Genomic DNA, 21055 nt, shown 5'->3' on the forward strand with positions numbered 1-21055 from the left:
ACATTCCTAAGGGTGATGCTTAAATTCCGGAATGTGTTTTGGAGGCAGCGTATTGATGTTTTTGAGAAAGCAAGGTAGGGTAGCAGATTAGGGAATTCAGTAGGCCTAGACTTTCAGTGAACTTTTTGATAAGGAATTTTACACTAGCTTATTTCACAAAATAGATTCTGGTGGTATTGGTAGGGATTTGAAGTGCTGATTTATGAATTGGCTCAAATCTCATAGCCAAAGTGTTGTAGTTAGTGAATCTGGTTCAACCTGGAGATATGCTGCTAGTAGTGACCACCTGATAAGTCCTGGATCCATTTCTATTCACTGTCTTTATCAATGATCTTAACAGTGGTGTTAGGATTGTGGTCAGTATGTTTGCAGATGACAGCAAAATCTGTGCAAGGATTAAGACAGTAGAGGAGTGCAAGCAAATGCAAGCAGATTTAAATATGCTAAGAAAGCAGACCACATAATGCCAAATGACTTTTGATCTAAGTAAATGCAGTGACATGCATCTTGGGCCAACACAGTATATACATATCATTTACAGGGAAAGTTACAGGTTGAGGGAGAAAAAGATATTGCTGTTATGGAGCACAGATCACTATAGGCCCATGATCAATGTAGAGAAATTGTAGCTAAAGCTGACAGGAAATTAAATTGTATTAATAGAACTCAGCCAGAATTTTGCGTTCTGAGGCTGGGTGCGTGCCCGACCTGAACGCATGTAAAATAGCGCAAAAAGATATCAGGCATGTGTCCCGACATCATCGTGCACACGTGCAATATTGAGGACGGTGGCACACGGAGTCGGGGCAGCACCCACCGACAATTATAAGATCAATTAAGGCTATTAAAAAGCCAATTGTCAGCGATTTTACGTTGCCCGTGCAATTTTTAGCTCATCGCACGGACAAAACGGGTGAGTGGGTTTCACACTTTTATCATTTCCTCATCCACGGGCGGGATAAAAGGCCTCCGGAGCGGCAGCACTTTCTCTGTCATTGCCAGTTCTTTGCTGTAGAAGTACAGAGTTTCCCAGAGTTTCTTGGCATTACATTGGATTGTCAAGCCTGTATTTCAGCATCTCTTGTCCTTATCTTCCCTATAAGGTTCCCCTGAGTATTGCAGCACAGTTCTCCTTCATTTTCAAGGCACTGCTCCTCTGCCTCCCATCTAAAGGGGATAGTGTGTTCCGCTGGTAGAACCTCCCCTGGAGAGGAAGAGAGGGGCAGGAAGGAGAGGAGGCCAGGCGGGCAGCGTCCCAGGGACTGACCTTTAAGCGCAAGGCAGGGGCTCAGTTGGTGCAGGGCCAGCAGGGAGGCCAAGGCGGGAGGGCATGCCAAAGACACCACTACCCAGCGTCTAGAGTATTCAGGAAGCATTCCAACTACCTCCAGATGTCCGAGGTCCAGTGCTGCAGGGACAGTCACAGCAATATGTCACATGATAGGTCCGGAAATCGCCTCCAGCTGCATGGGCGAACACCCCATGCTGGTGGCTTTGAGGGTCACAGTGGTTATCAACGTCTATGTCTCTGGTTCTTTTCAGGGCTCAGTGAGGGATCTGTGCGGCATTTTTCAACCAGCTGCACACAGTTGTGTTAAGCTCATAACTGGTGCTATCTTTAGACATGTCTGCACTTTCATCCACTTCCGGACAGATGAAGCAAGCCAGGCAGAGAGAGCACGAGGCTTCGCTGCAATGGCTGAATTCCCCCGTGTCCAAGCTGTAATAGATTGCACTCACATGGCCATCAAGGCGCCAGCAGGCGAAAAGAAAGGGATTCCACTCAAAGACTGTTCAGATCGTTTATGACCACAGGACACAGATTCTCTAAGTTTGTGCCCATTACCCTGGGAGCTCACAGGATACTTACCTCTTGCAGCACTTAGAGGTGCCAAGGCTGTTTGTGGCTCCTGCGCAAGTGGATGGATGGCTCCTGGGTGACGAGGGCTATCCTTTGAAGAGGTGGCTGACGATCCCACTCCGTCACCCAAGAACTGAGGCCGAGGAGAGATACAACAGGAGTCATGCCTCCACAAGGGCGGTGGTGGAGAGGACCATCGGGCTGCTGAAGATGCACTTCAGATGCTTGGACCAGTCGGGGGAGCATTACAGTATCCTCCAGAGTGTGTCTCCCTCATAGTTGTCGCATGTTGCACCCTGCACAACATGGCTTTAGCAAGGAGGGAGCCACTGGAGGCTGAGGAAAGTGAGGCAGCTCCATAGGCCATGGAGGATGGCTGAAGTGATGGCTCAGAGGAAGAGCCTGGAGAGGCGCAGGGTGAGGACCTCAAGGCAGAGGACAGGAACCCTCATGGAGGCAGGGACGCCAGGGATGCTTTGATCCAGCAAACCTTCTGCTAGGCATCCAAGGCACGGTGCCTCGTCAAGCCAATGGCACTGTCTCCTTTGCTAACAATCAATAAATGAGAAGCCAACACATAACACCAGCACGCTACAATGCCGTACTTTTACAAGCCAGTGCTGCACCTGGCACCTGTTCAAACCATCCAGCCAATTCAGCCCATTTAATAAAATAAACACTTATGGCTCTTAACATGAACAAACAAAGTGTCCATTCCTAAGAAGAGTAAAAAAAGAAGACACACAAAATGTCACCTGTGACACGCCCCTGCTGTGCTCAAGGTGCCTTCAACTTATGTTTATGGGTGCTGCATTTTGGAGACCCCCTCTCACCGACAGTGATTGGAGGCAGCTTGCTGACTGTGCTGGCCTGGTGGCCCTGATGACCTTGGCGGTCGTCCTCTGGCCGCCGGAGCCTGTGTAGATTCCGCTTGGGAGGGTGCATCCAGCCCCATAGCTGGGCACTCTTAAGTTGTTGCGGCATCATCAGATACAGCAGCCACTGGCAGAGGGGCAGAGAAGCTGGTGCCCTCATCCAGAGCACCCTGAGAGAAGCCACAGAGATGACAGGCAGCTCGTCTGCCAACATGATGTGCACTTGCACCCCCCTGCTCATCATTGATGGACTGGGACCTAGCAGCGAGACTAGGTGCCTCCTCCATCTCTGACACTGTGACACTGGCAGTGACCTCCTGAGTCTGTTCCTGAAGCTGCCTCTCCATGAGAGTCGCCACTTCCTCAATGGAGGAGGCTGTGCACTTGGTGTTAAGGGTCAACGCAGAACTCAGGCTTTGTTTGGACTCCTCCTCCATGACGGAGACCATGGCATGCAGACCCTCATGGATTTCTGCCAGTTCTCCCTGCGCATCCCACTGGACATCCAGCATCTGCCACCTGATGGAAGATTCCAGAGGCTCATCATCTGCCTCGGACGCATACACACTCTTAGACCCCTGAACATTCCGAGAAACGGGCACCCGCCTAAAGTTCTCTGCACAGGTCCATGCCATTTCTGCGCTTGCAATGACCTGCTGTGGTCAGCAAGGGTATTTTTTGTGGTACTGAAGCCACATGTGGCACACCACGTCGTGTCCACTGACCTGGACGGTGACCTCTGTCCAGGCCCTCTTGGTCTGGTAAAGCGGCCTTCTCCTGCCGTCCCTGGGCATTAAAATGTGCTGCCTGGCACTGACCACCTCCACTAGCACTCCCAGGCACTTCTCTGAGAAACGGTGGGCAGAGTGCCCACCCAAGTTGCCCTCCTGCCTTCCATGACTTCCAGGTGCTGAGGCCATGATTGCACACCAGGATACTTCTTGGACAGCTTCCAGACAGCTCCCTCAGCCTCCCCACAACTCCTGGCATCCTTCAGGGAGCTGCCTCTTCCATTTTTGAACACCCCACCAGGTCCCCATTGGACCCTGCGCCAGACGCGTTCCTGCCCCCGTGCACGGAGAACACATCCGGCGGTTGCGTTTCATGCTGGGTGGGCTTTAATTGGCCACCCAGCATAAGATCGCGTTCAAAACATAATCTCGGCTGGGAGTAGGTTTTACATCACTTCTGGCTGTGCCAACTTGGGCACAACCCAAGGGTAAAATTCAAACCTATGAATTATAAATCAAAGGACACTGTGGCCTAGATTTTCGTCTGCGCGTCAGGTGTGCAGAGACGTGAGAATTTCTGGCCCTGGGAACCCGACTTCTAAAAACGTCTGAATGAGCATCAGATTTTTGGTCCTGGGGAGGGGAGCGTAGGAGGTTGCAGGGGTGGGTGACATATCCGCCGACCCTGGAAGTAGTGAAGGGTTGGAGGTGGGCCAGGTGTAGGTTGGGCAACTCGGGCGCAGATAAAAAGTGGGTCCTCAAATGCCCATCTGAGGGGTTGGTCATCCATGGTGAAGTCCCTGTGCCTTGGCGGAGACATCATTGATTTGTCATGTGAGTGGGAACTCCGTAAATGTCTAACTGTTAGCTGACCCTGGAACAGATGGCCCATCAGGGGCTTTCTTTAGGAAAAAATAGTCATTGTTGCTACCTAATCACAGTGTACTATACTGAAGCACTGAATGCATTGAATGAATTCACAAAATAGCCAGGGACATGACATCCATCGTCTTGCCACTGCTAATTGGTATAGATATTCTGCAGTCATGTAGTTAACTGCCAAGACTAAGTGGATAAATGATGAATAGTGCCATGGTCATTATTCTATCCACTTGCCCTCTTGCCACCCATCTATCAGGATGTGCTCACAATATTGAGCCTTGACCAGGTCCCTCACATCTGCACACTGTCATGTTATAACAGTATGATTAAGAGAGAGGAAATCAGTAGGGCTATTGTTAGGAACTAGAGGTAGTTTTAAGTAAGTTATATATGTATTTGTGTATGTTGGGAATAAGTTATAGCTTTAAGTTTACGTTTATTTTATATATGTTTTTATTTGCATGTTAGAAAGGTGACGCCTGGTGCTTTTGTTTCATTTCAGAGTGGAGTCAGCAAGTCTGTGGGTTTGTTTGTATACCTGCATTTTAATGAGGTTTTATGACCCTTAAAGTGGATTAGGGAAATTAAAACAAAGTAGGGGAAACTGCTGTTGCCTAGCAACAGGGGGCCCACAGAGACAGAGAAACAGAAAGCAGTTTGAGTTTAGTTGGTGATTATGCTCTAAGGTGAAGGGAACAGTTTAAATATCTCTAGCCGGAAATGCTAGCAAATTGCTGAGAAAAATAAGTCTAAGAATCTTGGATGGGTTGCTCTAAAGTTAAAGTAATCGTGAATGTTGAGCAAGTTCTGGAAGTCAAGGGAGATACCAAGTTGTCAGCAGTCTACTTGGGGAGGGAACTGCAGGGAGCAGGTCCTAAAGACAAAGGAGAAATGCCCCAAGAAGTTCTTTTAAGTTAAGTCAAAGGACAAGGACAGGAATCTGGAACAAGATCCTGTTCACTAAGGTTGAAGTAAGGAGCAGAGGAAAAGGTCCGAATTAAAGAGAGAAAGCTGCAAGGAGCAGAATCAAGGCAAAGTGGGCTTGCGAGAAGCCAGAAGATCTGAGGAGACAGCAAAAGGTTGTTGGCTCCTTACTACAGGCTTGTGAAGTAGTGGTGTTCTGTTGGCACTGACAAGTATCTGAGAGAGAGTGCGTGGAAGGCGTAGCTTGAATGCATATGGCGATCTAGGGAAAAGGAACATCAGAAGGAAAGGTTGAAACCCAGGAGGTGGATCCTTGTGAAAGAAGTGAAAGCGTTTGGGAGAAAATTCCAAAGTGAAGCATTGAGATTGAAAACTCTCATATGAAAGACGGAATTCCGTGAGATTGGTTGACTCACAGTGTGACAAGTGTCTGAGGGGAGTTGATGGGAGACCCGTTGCATCTGCTTTGGCTGGCATTTGTCATTTGATCTTGGAGTGTGGTGTGTTCGACTGCAGGTCGCCTATTGATTTACATGGACTGTATACTTACTATGAACATTAGAGTATAAAATAGATTTTGTAAGCTGTATTGTTCTTACGAATCTGTATATATCTGTAAAGGTATGGTTGTGGGTGAAGGAGTAGTGTAATATAGTTCATCTTTCTTGTTTAATTGTTTTATTCTTTTGTTAAAAGTACATCAGCAAACTCTGCAGCTCTGTTCAATAGCTGTTTCTAAACAAAAAATAAAAGTTAGGATCTATAAGCCAGGTTCCACACAGGGATCTGAGCTGTCCAGTGGTAACAACAGCTGGGATCATAACACTGTCAGTAGTTATGGAGTGCAACATGCCCATACTGGGGGTGGGTCTTCCTGACTGAGAACAATTCACTTGGTTGAACAGATGGCCATGGAGATTGCCATGTTCCTGAGCAGCTGTCTGTTGGTGATGGTGAATCGCTAGTAGCAGGTGATAAAGGCGGTATTGAAATCACCTTGGAACATGGTGGTAATGGTGGAGGTCATGATGTCAGTTCACTGAACACAAGGGCATGTTGGCATGAAAGGGAGTGCAAGGATGGGATTGCATCATATGGGCAGAAGGAGCATAGCTAAAGGCAATGGCATGCATTAGAGAGTGCTTTCACACTGAGAAGGGCTAAACCTAAATAACTTCTTTATGTCTCACAAAGTCCCAGCTCTGCTCCTTAATCCCCCCAAGCCAGACATCCCTCAGGTATCAAGAGGAGGAAGTGATGTTCAAGGAGGCAGAGTAACTTTGGACTAGCCCATACTCTGCCAACACAAATACCGGCACATTGGAAGGAATTAGCGTACGTGTAGTCGATGGCATAGTGTGGAAGTCACCACACCAGAGTGCAGTATGAGGTATCAGAGTCAGAGACATCTGTGCAAAGTCACCCTTTGAGGGGGGAGGAAAGTCACAATGATGCTCCAGTAGGAATGAATGTGGAGCCTCAAGAGTTGCCTTCTGGGATACTATATTTGGACAATCAGCAGCAGATGTGTGGACATCTAGACGAGTTTCCTGAGGCAGTGGGAGCTCTTGGACTGTGAATGATGGAGGCCCTTGCCGTCATGAGCTCCACATTATCCTGGGGCTCAACCGCACGAGCTCTGACCATGAGAGATTGGCCAATCTCATGAAGACAGACAAGCAGCAACACTCAGAGTGGATGTAAGAACAGTATTTCAGCCAGGAAAGGGTACAAGCCTCCCTCAGTAGCCTGCATCAGTCTACTTTGAGTATGAGCGTTGACATCTGTGGAATACATGAGGAGATGTGTACCCTTAACAGGGCAGTCACACTGTTAGCACAGCAATTGCTGGAATGGACAACTGCTGTGCACCAGCAGCCAGCCCCATCAACCTCAGGGCTGTGGAGGTAACTGAGGAGGGTGAAGGTACCTGGAGTTTCTCAGCACCCTCATCTTCTTCCACCTCTCCGCCAGAACCTTGGTCTGCTCCACTGCCAGTGACCACGGCTGCCCATGCAGAAATGGAGAGGCCACAGTCTGAAGGTGATCCCTAACAGGTGCCTGCATGACAACGCCAGCCACTATGCTCCTTATTGCCGTTTTGATCGAGAAGTGAGCAGCCTGCCTCCACCTCCTCCAAGGCAACCTAGAGGTACTTCGTAGGAGTGAGTGAGTGTAGGGTGCCATCTTGCCCTGTATACTACAGAATTCCAAAATAATGGTAACATTATGAAGGGTACTCTTACCAGTGATAATGAAGGCAGCATGCTGAGGTCCTTCTCAAAGTGAGATCATATTTGTGAGGCATTGAAGGGCTTCTTCCTTCTCTGGTATATCATAGAAGAATCCGGTGTTCAAAGGCCCAAGTACTGAGATGCTCCTTGCATATTTCATTGTCCATCCAAACTTGACTTTAAGGGAGGCTCAATGATCAAACTCCACGAACAGATGCTGGGAAGCAGGCGCATCACAAGCATGCATGCTGGGTGCAAGGCATTCATCTTCATGGCACTGTCATGCATTGGTCCAGGTGTAAGCATGGTAGCTCCAGATGCCATGTATGCTTCAGGGTATATTGCTTGTCTGCTGTCCCCACTACTTCAGAGGATGTGCTTTGTGAGGAAAGCAGAGGTTTATGGAAGCCTGGAATGTTGCATAAGGTACCCACCTTTGAGACTGGAACATTGGTCAGAATGGCTGGTGTGCAAGCTTTTCAAAGAGCTGTTGTTGCACAATTGTGGGCTCATCCTGCACATTATGCCTTAGCTGCATGTTTGCTGGCACATAGAATCCTATCAGAATGTAGAGGGTGTAAAGTCTTAAGTCTCAGCATTGTGGGTACGGTTTGATTATGGTCAAGGTGGTAACTTTGGCACCTCATTTGCAGGCACTGGTGTTTATATGGGGGGCCCAGGTTGTGAAGGACTTCTTACCATGTGTCTTTGTAACATGATGAGGCCCATGGTTAGGCTGGTGAGCGGTTCAGCCATTTTAATGTAACTGAGTCAAACTTATTGAGGTTGATTCTCTCCCTTGTGGGAAATGGACGTTCCCCTGAGTAATTGCGGTGTCAATGTCAAAGGTTCTTTACTCGCAAGTTTCTCACCAGGGACAGGCTGCTGGAGAGTGCAAGATAGAAAGACCTTATGTGAATCGATTTCGCACAAGAACACATCTGGCGATGATCCCCTCCTGCACAGAGTTAGCCCTGGCAACATGGCCATGCCCCCCGGCTGCTCAGCCATTAGCGGCCTCATCTTCCTCCTCCATTTGGGAATCATCAGAATGGACAGGGGCCTCATCACCCTCCAAGGTTGGAGCTCTGCCATGGCATTGTTGTCATCGATTTCTAGGCCTCTCTGCCGTGCAATGTTGTGCAGCATGCAGCGCACCACTACTATTCTCAATGCCCTTGCTGGGGCATATTGCAGAGTTCCGCCTGATCAATCGAGGCATCCGAAGAGCATTTTTGAAATGCCAAAGGCCTGTTTAATTGTACTCCTTGTGATGACATGGTTGCTGCTGTAGTTGTATTCTGCCTCAGTTTGAGCAGTCCTAAAGCAGGTCATTGGCCAGGTTCTTAAGATGTAGCCCTTGTCCCATAGAAGCCAATCATGGATCCGTGAGGGTGACTGAAATATATGAGAGAGTTGGGAGCTCCTCAATTGAAGAAGTTGTGGCAGTTACCAAGGAACCTTGCGCACACCTGAAGGAAGGCCTTGTTGTGGTCACAAACCAGATATACATTGAGTGAGTGGAAGAACTTTCGGTGTCTGAATTATGAATTGGAGCCTTTATGACAACATGGGTGCAATCAGTAACAACCTGCACCTGAATAAAGCCTACTAATTGGGCAAAGGCCATGGCACTTTGCATCTGTGACAGCAATTCTACAGGGAAGTTAATGTGATTCCCCACACGAACAAACAGGGCATTAGTTACAGCCTTAATGCGGCTGTGTGCTGCTGATTGGGATATACCGGATGGGTCTTCTGCTGAACCGTGGAAAGAGCCTGAGGCATAAAATTTGAGAGCAACAGTTACCTTTGCAGCCACTGGCGGGTCATGGGAGTCAATAGATTGTGGCTTGAGTTGTTGTTTGAACTATGTGACATATGTCTGTCAACACCTCACGGTTCAGCTTCAGTTAACTTCGGCACTGGTTCTCCATCATATTGAGGTATGATGTCCTAGGTCTGCACATCCTTCCCACAGGTTGTCCTGCCTCTCCTCATCCTCCTTCTTGGTGTGTGTGGCGCTGCCTCTTTCTCTTGACTTTCTGCCCTCTCTCTGGCCTCTGACTCCTCACGTTGACAGGCTTCTACAGCTTCTATGTGCAAGGGTGCCATGCCTATCTTGCGTTTTCCTTCACATGATGCACAATACACTCTTCTCAAGACCAAAGTTCTTTCCAGCACCTGGGTGCTCGAGTCAGTAGGGGCAAAAAAACCTGCTGTGATTCTGGCAGACCCACCATCTTACACCTTTGCTTTAAGCAAGACAGTTTGAATTTAGTTTTTGCCAATTCTGGGACAGTTAAGACAAATTGAAAGCTAATTCCACAGTGGCACCTGCACCTCCCCAAAGGGGTACTGTGGCTATCCAAATAAAAGCACAAAGTTCAGACCTGCTCCTACCAGGACTACACTGCGCATGTCACATTTCAGACACCCGTGGGATCAAAATCTGACTTGAGTGGAGACAGCTACTGGTTTATATGGGCAGCTGTCTCCGTGAAGCACGCATGCACAAACCCCAACCTGAGCCCACTTGCGCCCCCACGAAAATGGCAGGTGCTGTGTTCGGGGGCAGGACTTTCGACTCCAGGCGCGTCCACCATTTTGCTATGTAGCAAGAATTCAAGCCCATTTTATCACAATACAAGTCACTGGTGAGAATGTATATGGAGGACTGTGCCCAGTTTTGGTCCCCCCCAATAATGACTAATACAGAGGCCTTGGAAAAGGAGGTACAGGAATGATTCCCAGTTTAAAGAACCTTGGCTACTCATAATCTCAAGGACCTTGGTCTATTTACTTTAAAGCAGTAAAGACTTAGATGGAGGTCTATAAAATCCCTATTAATAGATTATTCCATTTTAACAGACATGGTTAAACTCTGTAAGACTGGGAATAGACTGAATGTGAGGCAGTTCTTCTTTTCCAAAGAGTAGTTAGCCTCTAGAATATGTTACTAGCTGCTGTGAAGGATGATGACTATCTGCTTTCAAGAGGGAGCTTGGTGGTCTTGACTGGGCAAAGGTCGCACCATATTGAAGATGAGTGTCTTTATTAGATTTGCCTATGTAATCTTCTGGACTGAAGGAAATGGAGAGGAATTTCCCTGTGCCTTAATAGCCATAATTTTTTTTTCCTCTTTTTGCCTATCCCAAGATATTACATGGCTACAGGAATGGAGGAAGGGAGGGATTATTTCAACATGATGCTTTGGCCAACATGAGAATGGGGCAGACTTGATGGATCACCTGACTTTTCCTGTCCATCAATTTTAAATGTAAATGTTACACGGTTGAAAGGTTTACTAATAAAGCTATATAAAACAATAAATGCTTAAGCTGCATCTTACCGTAACTTAAAATGGGTCTTCTAACTGCAGAGAAGAAAATGAAAATCAATGTGTGATCAAATAACCACAGAAGCTTAAGGAATTTCATTAGTGAACATCTCTGTAATATCTCCTGGATTACAAGGGAGCATGTATATTTATTAGGTATTGCCATGATTTTGTATCATGTTACCTGAATGCATTTATAACTCATTAGAATACAATGGATTATGTTACAATTCATTCATTAGGTGTGTCAATTAAAAAGCTTTTCAAAGTAGCTAAAATCACTGTACAAGAGAAAACATCATGCAATTGTCAATGATTTATATTTGACCAGGGAACTGTTGCATGTGTTACAGCAACTTACCACAATTATCAGAAACAGTTCAAAATCGGAATGTCTGGGCAGAATCTTCTGTTCGGTGTGCGGGGGTGGGCCCAGCACACCAACGCGTAAAATGATGTGCGGTGACGTTGGGCGTGCGTCCCGACATCACCGCGTGTCATTCCGATCTTCCGTTTGGCGGATGTGCACCGGAGTCGGCTGAGCGCCCGCCGAACTGTCAAAGGCCTGTTAAGGCCATTGTTCTTTTGTCTATGACATCTTTGGCAATCTCTTCTTTGCCTCCACCTATCACTGGCCCCCTATCCAGCACTACCTGTCCCACCCCCCTCTACCAGCTTATATTTCACCTCATTTCTATATTTCCTTAGTTCTGATGAAGAGTCATACGGACTCGAAACATCAACTATATTCCTCTCCGCAGATGCTGTCAGACCTGTTGAGCTTTTCCAGGTATTTTTGTTTTTGTTTCAGATTTCCAGCATCTGCAGTATTTTGCTTTTAATAAACTAACTAACCCTATTGAGAAAGCTGCCTTTCCTACTTTAAGGTTGGCGGGCAGGTGAAGCACTCAGGCGGTCTTCGCATTTTTAATGAAACCTCATCCACGGGCAGGATAAAGTTTCATGAAGGTTTTATAAATTAAATAAATGTTTTAATTAAAATTCATAAACATATCCCAGCTCATGTGACACTGTTACATAGGGGACATGTCTGAATAATTTTCTTTTTTTTTCTCACAACTTTTCAACATGTACTTAATCTCCCTGAGGCACGGAGCTGCATTTCTGTGCTCTTTCGCGCACATGTGCAAAAGAGCGCAGGCGCCGACTCTCTCTCTCCTCCCCCCCTGCCTACACAGGTAGCGCATGCTACCGGGCGTGCATCACACTAGGCGAGCCTTAATTGGCCCGCCCACGTAAAATGGCAGCGCGCAGCCAATATCGTGGGTGGCGATCAGCTCCGCGTCCGCTCCCGACCGGCCCGCCCAACGGGGAGAAAATTCTCCCCTATGTCAAAAAAAGCTTACCGTTATAGGCTATCCCTGCGGTTGGCAATCCTGAAAAACATGAAAACTTTGATGTATTTATTCAATTTTGAAAAATCCAAGTCCAGCATGTGTTTGTAATGCCAAGTTTAGTATAATGCTAAAAGAATTATGTAATTTCTGAAAGCCTTATTGAATTCCAAATCTAATTATTAGCTGTAGATAATTTGATAACTTGGGAAACACTGAAAAATAGTTTGAGAAATTTGATAGCTTAGTTTTGCGATACATCTTGGTTTATGGGCATTACATTTGAAAATGTGCCTCAAAGGCATTAGATCTCAGTAATGTCACACCTTTAGATGGGATGAAAAAGAATTATCATTGGCTCAAATAAACACTTTCCTGCTAAATTACCAATCAAGTTTTTGATTAAATACAAATGAACCAAAACAGTTCCCTTCCCTCAGTGACTAAGAGCAAAAACGAGGAATGTGTAATCTGCAGAAATTGAAGGAAGCGTTTCCGCACCACACAATAATTCATAACCAGCAAGTACTATAAAAGAGACTGGTCAAATTATTCAATTTTCATTAGTTGTGTCTTTTTTTTCTGACCTCCCTATGCAGTACTCTATGCAGCTAACAATGTAATTGATAACATTATATAATTTTGAATGTATTTATTGATTCTTTATAAAAATAGCTAAATTCATAGAAACTTGTGACCAAATACTTTCTTCCCCACTTCCACCAACATTATGATCCACCGTACTAGTCTTCAAGGAGAACCTCCTTCCATTTCCACCTATTTCCAACCTATTCTTCATTGTCACTATTCATGACCTCCATAGGGACTGTTCGCATTTAAAGAGAAATTCAAACACCCAGTGATTAACTGTAAGAGCAATGTCACAACATTTCATGTTTTTAGAAACAGAAACAAACTTTTATGTAAAAAAAAATTAAACAAAGCCAGTACTCCTAATTTAACATTATTGTTTGTACAGACTTACATTATCAATCCAATTCTATTTTTTACTTTTCCCCAAGAGTTTTCTTATACTTTACTCAAATCTTATAGGTTCATTCATTTTTTTTTCTGGGACCAACCCAAAGATATACCACAGCTCTCTGGAGTTCAGTTTGAATCTTGGTATTCCAACTTTTCGAGGTACAAGATTTTCATGGGGATCCTTCCATTAGCTTTTGGTTAAGTAACCCTCCAACTTTCTTTTAAGACCTCAAAACCTCAAGAACATAAGAACATATGAATTAGGAGCAGGAGTAGGCCATTCGGCCCCTCAAGCCTGCTCCGCCATTTGATAAGATCATTGCTAATCTGATTGTGCCCTCAACCCTACTTTCCTGTCTGTCCCTATAACCCTTGATTCACTTGCTGATCAAAAATCTATCTAACTCAGTCTTGCACATATTCAATGGCCCGGCCTCCACTGCCCTCTGGGGAAGAGAATTCCACAGACTAACAACTCTCTAAGAGAAAACATTTCTCCTTACCTCAGTCTTAAATGGGAGACCCCTAATTTTTACTCTGTGTCCCCTGATTTGAGACTCCCACACAAGGAGAACATTGACTCAGCATTCACCCTGTCAAGTTCCTCAGGATGTTATAGGTTTCAATAAGATCACCTCTCATTCTTCTAAACTCAAATAGGTCCAACCTGCTCAACCATTCCTCATAACTCTTCATCCCAGGAATCAGTCGAATGAATCTTCTCTGAACTGCTTCTAATGCAGTTATACCATTTCTTAAGTAAGGAGACCAAAACTGTACACAATACTGCAGATGCGGTCTCCCTAATGTCCTACAACTGTTGCAAAACTTCCCCATTTTTATACTCAATTCCCCTTACAATAAACACCAACAATCCATTTGCCTTCCTAATCTCTTGCTGCACCTGCATGCTAACTTTTTGTGATTCATGTACCGGGACACACAGATGTCTCTGTACTATAGAGTTCTGCAGTATCTCTCCATTAAAATATTTTGCTTTTCTTTTCTTCCTGCCAAAGTTGACAAGTTCACATTTTTCCACGTTATACTCCATCTGCCAAATTTTTGCCCACTCGCTTAACCTAACTAGATCTTTCCGTAAACTCTTTATGTCCCCTTGACAATTTAGTTTCCCACCTGTCTTTGTGTCATCAGTAAATTTAGCTACCAAACCTTCAGCCCCTTCATCCAAATCATTGATTATTATATTGATTGTATTATTGTATTGATCATTGATATTGTAAATAGTTGAGGCCCCAACACTCATCCCCGTAGCACTCCACTAGTAACAGTTTGCCAACCCGAAAATGACCCATTTATCCCAACACTCTGCTTCCTGTTAGCTAATCAACCCTCTATCCATGCATATATAACCATCTATAACATGAGCTCTTATTTTGTAAAGTAGCCTTTAATGTGGCACCCTGTCAAATGCCTTTTGGAAATCCAAGTATACCACATCTACAGGTTCCCCTTTATCCACCCTGCTTGTTACTTCCTCAAAGGACTCTAATAAATTAGTCAAACACAATTTCCCTTTCACAAAACCATGTTGACTCTGCCTGGTTCTATTATGAATTTCTAAATGTCCTGCTATTTACCTCCTTATTAATGGATTCTAGTATTCCCCTATGACAGATGTTAGGCGAACTGGCCTATAATTTCCTGCTATAATTAGTCTCCCAGCTTTCTTGATTAGAGGTGATACATTAGCAATTTTCCAATCCGCCGGAACCTTTCCAGAATCTAGGGAATTTAGGAAGATCACCACCAATGCATCTACTATCTCTGCAGTCACTTCTGTAATGACCCTAGGAAGCAGGCCATCAGGTCCAGGAATCTTGTCAGTTTTTAGTTTTACAAGTTTTCCCAGTACTTTTTCCCTAGTGTTTGTGATTATTTTAAGTTCCTCCCTCCCTTTCACCTCTTGATTTTCAACTATTCTTGGGATGTTTTTGTGTCTTCTACAGTGAAGACAGATACAAAGTACATGTTCAATGCTTCTGCCATCTCCTTATTTTCCATTATTAATTCCTCCGTCTCACCCTCTAAGGGACAAACACTCTCATTAGTTGCTCTTTTCCCTTTAGATACTTATAGAAACTCTTACTATCTGTTTTTGTATTTCTAGCTAGCTTACTCTCATACTTTAATTTTTCCCTCATCATTTTTTCAGTCATTCATTCCTGATTTCTAAAACTTGTCCAATCTTTTGTCCTACCACTAATCTTCACTGTAATGTACGCCTTTTCTTTCAATTTGTTACTATCTTTAACTTTCTTAGTTAGCCACAGATGATACATTCTTCTCCTAGAGTCTTTCTTTATCAATGTAGGTAAGCCCTCAATTAAAGTTGTAGTTGAGTTCCTGAAAATTGTGACTAAGTGAAATGACTTTAGTGAAACATTGGTTTCCATAGGAATCAATATTAAAACTGTGGTTAGGTTCTGTAGGACCTACCTTATCAGAAAAAAACAAATATTGAGACATTATACCCTCTTAAGTTGAAATAAAAAGCATTGCTAAATTCCTACAGTGGTAAATGAAGTAACTTTTAAAATAAAATAAGTTTAAGAATATAAAAGAAAAATGTAACCTTCTATTTACAGTACCTACTGCTTGCCATGGATCCTACTTCCCAAACTTCTCACTCCCTGATCCTTCTGGTCACTGAAGATCCCCCCACCCCCACCCCCCTCTTCCCCAACCTCTGAGTTGTGGCCTCTCTCCCTCCCTGCCCTCTGAATTGTGGCCTTTCCCCCTCCATGACCTCCGAGTCGCAGCCTCTATCCCTCTTCTACTCGGCCTCTCACTGAAGCTCCCACCCCCTGGCCTACCCTCTTGCATTTCCCCCTCCTGGATCTGTGTTCCCGTTCAATATCTAGATCCAATCCGAAGCCAGAGCACCAGTATTTTGGGAGACCCAATGGTGCGTAAGTGCCAAGCTGGGGCTGCTACAATCCATAATTTTTTTGAAATGCTCCTGGTCACTGCTTCCCTCGCCTGAACCTTTACTTTGAGGCAGGAGCAATTTTGATGGTCCTTTTAACAAAAAAAAACATGGATTGTAGCAGCCCCAACTTAGCCTTTCTGCACCATTGGGACTTGCACTTCCACAACGTCAGAGCTCTGGCTTTGGATTGGATCCGGACCTTGAACGGAAAGGCAGGTCCAGGAGAGGGAAACAGCAAGAGTCAGGGAGTAGGAGGTCGGTGAGAGGGTCAGTCATGGAGGGGAAGAGGCCGCAACTCTGAGATTGGGGAAGGGGCCGAGGCCACAACTTGGAGTTGGGGAATGGGAGAGATTGCAATTCAGAGTTAGGGGTGTAGGAGAGGCCACGACTTGGAGGTCAGGGACGGGGAGAGGCCGCAACATGGAGGTCGGGCAGGGGTAGAGGCTGCAACACGGAGGTGGGGAGGGGTAGACACTGCAACACAGAGGGTGGGGTGTGGGAGAAGCTGCAACTCGGAGGTCAGGTAATAGGGAGAGGCCGCAATTCAGAGGTCTGGGTTGGGGAGAGGCCACAACTTGAGGGAGGGGGGAGAGGCTGCTTCAAAATGTTGCTAATTGGGTTACGTGGGACACATTAAAACGAGTGTTGTAATGCTCAACGAGATTATAGGCCCCATTAACTTACCAACGTTAAAGTGAAACAATGTTAAACGGGGCAACATTAAACATGGAAATATTCCATAGCTCTCTTTGCTGAGAGCTATGGAATATTTCCTTAAATGTCTGCCACTGTCCCTCTACTGTCCTCCCATTTAACCTATTTTCCCAGTTCACTTTTGCCAACTCTGCCCTCATACCCTTGTAATTGCCTTTATTTAAGTTTAAGATACTAGTCTTGGACCCACACTTCTCACCTTCTTCAAACTCAATGTGAAATTCTATCATGTTATGATCACTGCTACCTAGAGGCTCCTTTACTACAAGGTCATTAATTAAACCAGCCTCATTGCATACTACCAGGTCTAGAATAGCCAGCTCTTTGGTTGGCTCAAGCATAGAGCCTCACTCCATTCTTGCTTAGTGGTTTAAAAACTGGAACATACCTGGTTCCTAATGAGCTCTATATTTCTAGTCCCATGGCTGGTTCACAGCTCCTGGTCCTACAGCTTCTTCTGACTGACCAAGCTAACTGCAAAACTGCCAGCTTTCTGTGGGAAACACCCAGATAAATTAAAACAAAAGAACCATTCTGACTCTCACAGTCCATCTCCATGACAATGTGGCATGCTTTGGAACGCTCCGAACAAAACGTTTTTTCCCTTCAAGACAACCCTTTGATTTTGTGACCTACATTAATAATTTATACCTCTAATAGATATAATTGCCCTTGCTCCAAACTTACTGGTCCACAAAGAAAGCCCCCCCACCATGTTTATAAAGTTGTCCCTTGCTTCTTTTGATCTGGGACCACATAACTAACTTAAATCGTACTGGAAGGTAACTGTAGATGTCATGGTCCTACCAAAGCTTAAAAAAAGTCCATTCTTTAGCTTCCACAATCAACTCTGACCTTATTGAATAAATGCAGGTTACCTTCTAATTGTAATTAATAAAGGCTTGTTGGATTCACTTTTACATCAGGTTGTTACCTGTTTCTCAATCAGGTGTTTCCATTTATCTCACATTTAAAAAAACAATTCCCAAACTAGAAGTTGTATTTCTAAAGAATATGACTTATGAAATCAGAAATTCACAGCACTCGTTACACGTCTAAAACTCTTTCGGGCATGAAACCAATTACAATTTTGAGGAATCATCAGACAACTAGGACTTCTGTGAATGTGTAATATAATGCGCTTCTTTCCATCTCCTGTTTCCTGTTTTCACAGGCATTCTCATTTCCACTCCATTGGCATACATTCTTCCTTTGCCATTCTGGCACTGGAAGGTGTTCTTCTGATTCTCCTGCTAATGGAGCTGCTAGACCCAATCCTTTACACTCTGGCAAATGAGGTGGCAATGCCTTGAAATCATGGCTTCCTTCACATATTTGTCTTAATAAAAAATCTCTTACACTTGTATAGCAGCTTACCACTTCTCTCAGAAACACCTCAAAATAAGATTGAGATTTGTTTACAAAAACTTACCCACTTGGTGTCCTAGAGAACTGAATTGTCTTTGTGGTGTTGGGACTTTGTCTGGAAAATAAATGAAAACATATGGCAAGGCCAGCATCTTTTGCCAAGACAATTGTCCTTGAACTAAATGGCTTGCTAGGCTATTTCAGAGAGCTATTAAGAGTCAACCACATTCTTGTGAATCGGGAGTTACACATTGGCCAGACCAGTTAAAGATGGCAGATTTCCTTCCCTAAAGGGCATTAGTGAATCAGATGGATTTTTACAATGGACACCATTATTGATACTAGCTTTCAATTCCAGATTTTATTTATTAATGGAATTTAAGTTCTACTAGCTGCCATGATAGGATTCAAACCCATCTCCCCAGAGTAATAGTCTGGATCTCTAGATTACTAGTCCAGTGACATTACCACTACACCACCCCCTCCCCCTGAATTACTCACCAGATTAGGCAGCATTTCTAGAGAGAGAAATGGGTCATTGACCTTTCATTTGCATTTCTATAGCATCCTTAATGTTGTAAATTGTTCCAAGATACTTCACAAGAGTATAATCAGATCAAGATGAAAGCAAATTCAAAGAAAGATGAGTGACTAAATGTTTGGTCAAAGAAGTAGGTTTTATTTAAGGTCTTTAAGGAGGCAACCAAGTGAAGAGGTTTAGGGAGGGAATTCTTGAAAGTAGAGCTTGGACAGCTACATGTACAGTCACTGGTGGTGGGGCCAGAGAGATGGTGGATGAATAAGAGGTCAGAGTCAGAAGTATGTAGAGTTCTCATTGGGTTGTAGGACTGAAGGAGCTCATAGAGGTAGGAAGGGCAAGGCCATGAAGTGACTTGAACACAAGGATGAGAATTTATATTTAAGTAATTGGGCGAACTAGAAACTAAGGTTGATAACTACAGACAGGAATGTTAGGCAGAAGGGACTTACTATGAAATAGGATACAGACAGCAAATTTTTTTTGATAAGCTTAAGATTCTAGAGTGTGGGGGATGGGAGGACATCCAGGACGGCAAAGGAATTGTTGAGTCTTGAGATCAAAAGATCATTAACAAGGGTTTCAGTAGCAGTGAGCTGAGGAAGGAGCAGAGGGTAGGGCGAGATTACAGGTGTGACAGTCGGCAGTTTGTGACAGAGGATATGAGGTTGGAAGCTCAGCTTGGGTTGAAATAGGGTGACAAAGTTGTGAATACCCTGGTTCAACATGAGACAGTGGCTGGGAAAAGGGATGGAATTGGTAGCGATTGTCCAGAGCTGAAGCTTCAGTGTTCCCAATTTTACCTGGAGGAAATTATAATTCTTCCAAAACTGGATGTCAGTCAAGCAATCTAACAACACAGTGCAGTGGTCAAGTGATTGTGGAGAGGTAGATCTCCAGGTTGTTGACGTACATTTGGATCTTGACACCCATGGCTTCCGATCAAGTCATTAAGGCACAGCATTTGGATGAGAAAATGGCCCCTGAAGGATAGATCCCTGAAGAACTCCAGAGGTAATTATGTAGGGGTGCAAGAGACTGGCTGTGTTCTAGCTACAATTGGATAAGCAAGAATGGAATTAAATGAGGGCAGTCCCACTGAGCTGGACAACACAGAAGAGGCATTGGAGGGTATGATGTGACCAACCTGTCAAAGCTTGCATGGAGGTATAATGCACCAAAGTCACTGAGGATGTAATTGGTGTGCTGTGGTAGGGGCAGATTCCTGACTGGAGAGATTCAAACATGCAGTTGTGGGAAAGACGGACACGGATTTGGATGGTGCCAACATGTTCAACTTTGTTGAGGAAAGGGACATTTCAGATGGGATGATCATTTGCAAGTATGGAGGAATTGAAGTAGGAAGGAAGCGGAAGAGGCATGATAATTTTAATCTTTGTGATGGTTAAAAGGTTGGTAGAGGGGAAATGAGGCTTGAGGTTATTTTTGCTCTTCAGGATTATCATGGAGTAATGCATGTTTGTTTCTTTCCACAGGACAGCAAGGTCTTAGTGCTTGATGTGGCCAGTCAGACATAGTGATGGATGGCTAAACAAGTTCTGCATCAGACATGATCAAGACTGTCCCCTGGGACTTGAGAGAGTGTAGACAGGAGTATAAGGTGGAAATAACTGGGGTGGAAGACAGTAGGACTGAGATACCATATCAAAGCTGGATGAGAGAGAATGATGGGCAGAACAATAACTCCAGAGGTATCTTGGTGAATGAAGGGCCAAAGGCTTTACCAGGGATTTGAAATCCGGCCAGATATGACCGACAGAACAGTTTGACCTGGCCAACATTTAGGGCCTCCACAGGAAACTACAAACTTCTAACTAAAGGCTTGAACACTGAAATCATAACTGGAAACTGCAGCTTTCTGATTAATAATCATATGAAACAATCATACGGTGTTTGCCGACTAATCGCCAATCAATGAGGCAGAGGAAAACACACGACAAGCTAGGTTGAAATTAAGTTGCCTCTGCGCTGACTTCAGGGCCCAGACCTTGAGCCTGAATGCAGGTTTCCAGGAAGGCTGTCACTAAAAGCACATTAGCACATTCACAAAGCTCCTCAGCTCACTTTGAATGCACAGAAAACAGCAACAGCTGGGCACGGGATACCAGCATTGTCTGGGTCAGAACTGTGGCAACACTTGGCCATCTAGATTCTGCAAATCAACTATGGGTTCAAACTTAAAAAAAAACCGGCAAGTATGCCCGGTTTCTGCACTAACAATAGGGCCCTGGGCCATTCATCTGTCAGAGAGATCTCAAAATTCGACTGAAGATCT

At 44.7% G+C, this 21055-nt stretch overlaps 1 protein-coding gene across 1 annotated transcript in view; it reads right to left on the bottom strand.

Moving 5' to 3' along the window:
- LOC144681605 (inter-alpha-trypsin inhibitor heavy chain H3-like) overlaps positions 1-21055 on the bottom strand; it is a 75816-nt gene that overhangs the window by 15909 nt on the left and 38852 nt on the right. The window contains exons 16-18 of the mRNA XM_078543341.1: positions 18286-18336; positions 12215-12244; positions 10860-10883 (exon numbers count right to left, since the gene is read on the bottom strand). Of these exons, the coding sequence (XP_078399467.1) occupies positions 10860-10883; positions 12215-12244; positions 18286-18336 (105 nt within the window). The remainder of the gene's footprint in view (positions 1-10859; positions 10884-12214; positions 12245-18285; positions 18337-21055) is intronic.

Source organism: Cetorhinus maximus, chromosome 6 (genome assembly GCF_964194155.1).
Source record: "Cetorhinus maximus chromosome 6, sCetMax3.hap1.1, whole genome shotgun sequence".
NCBI lineage: Eukaryota > Metazoa > Chordata > Chondrichthyes > Lamniformes > Cetorhinidae > Cetorhinus > Cetorhinus maximus.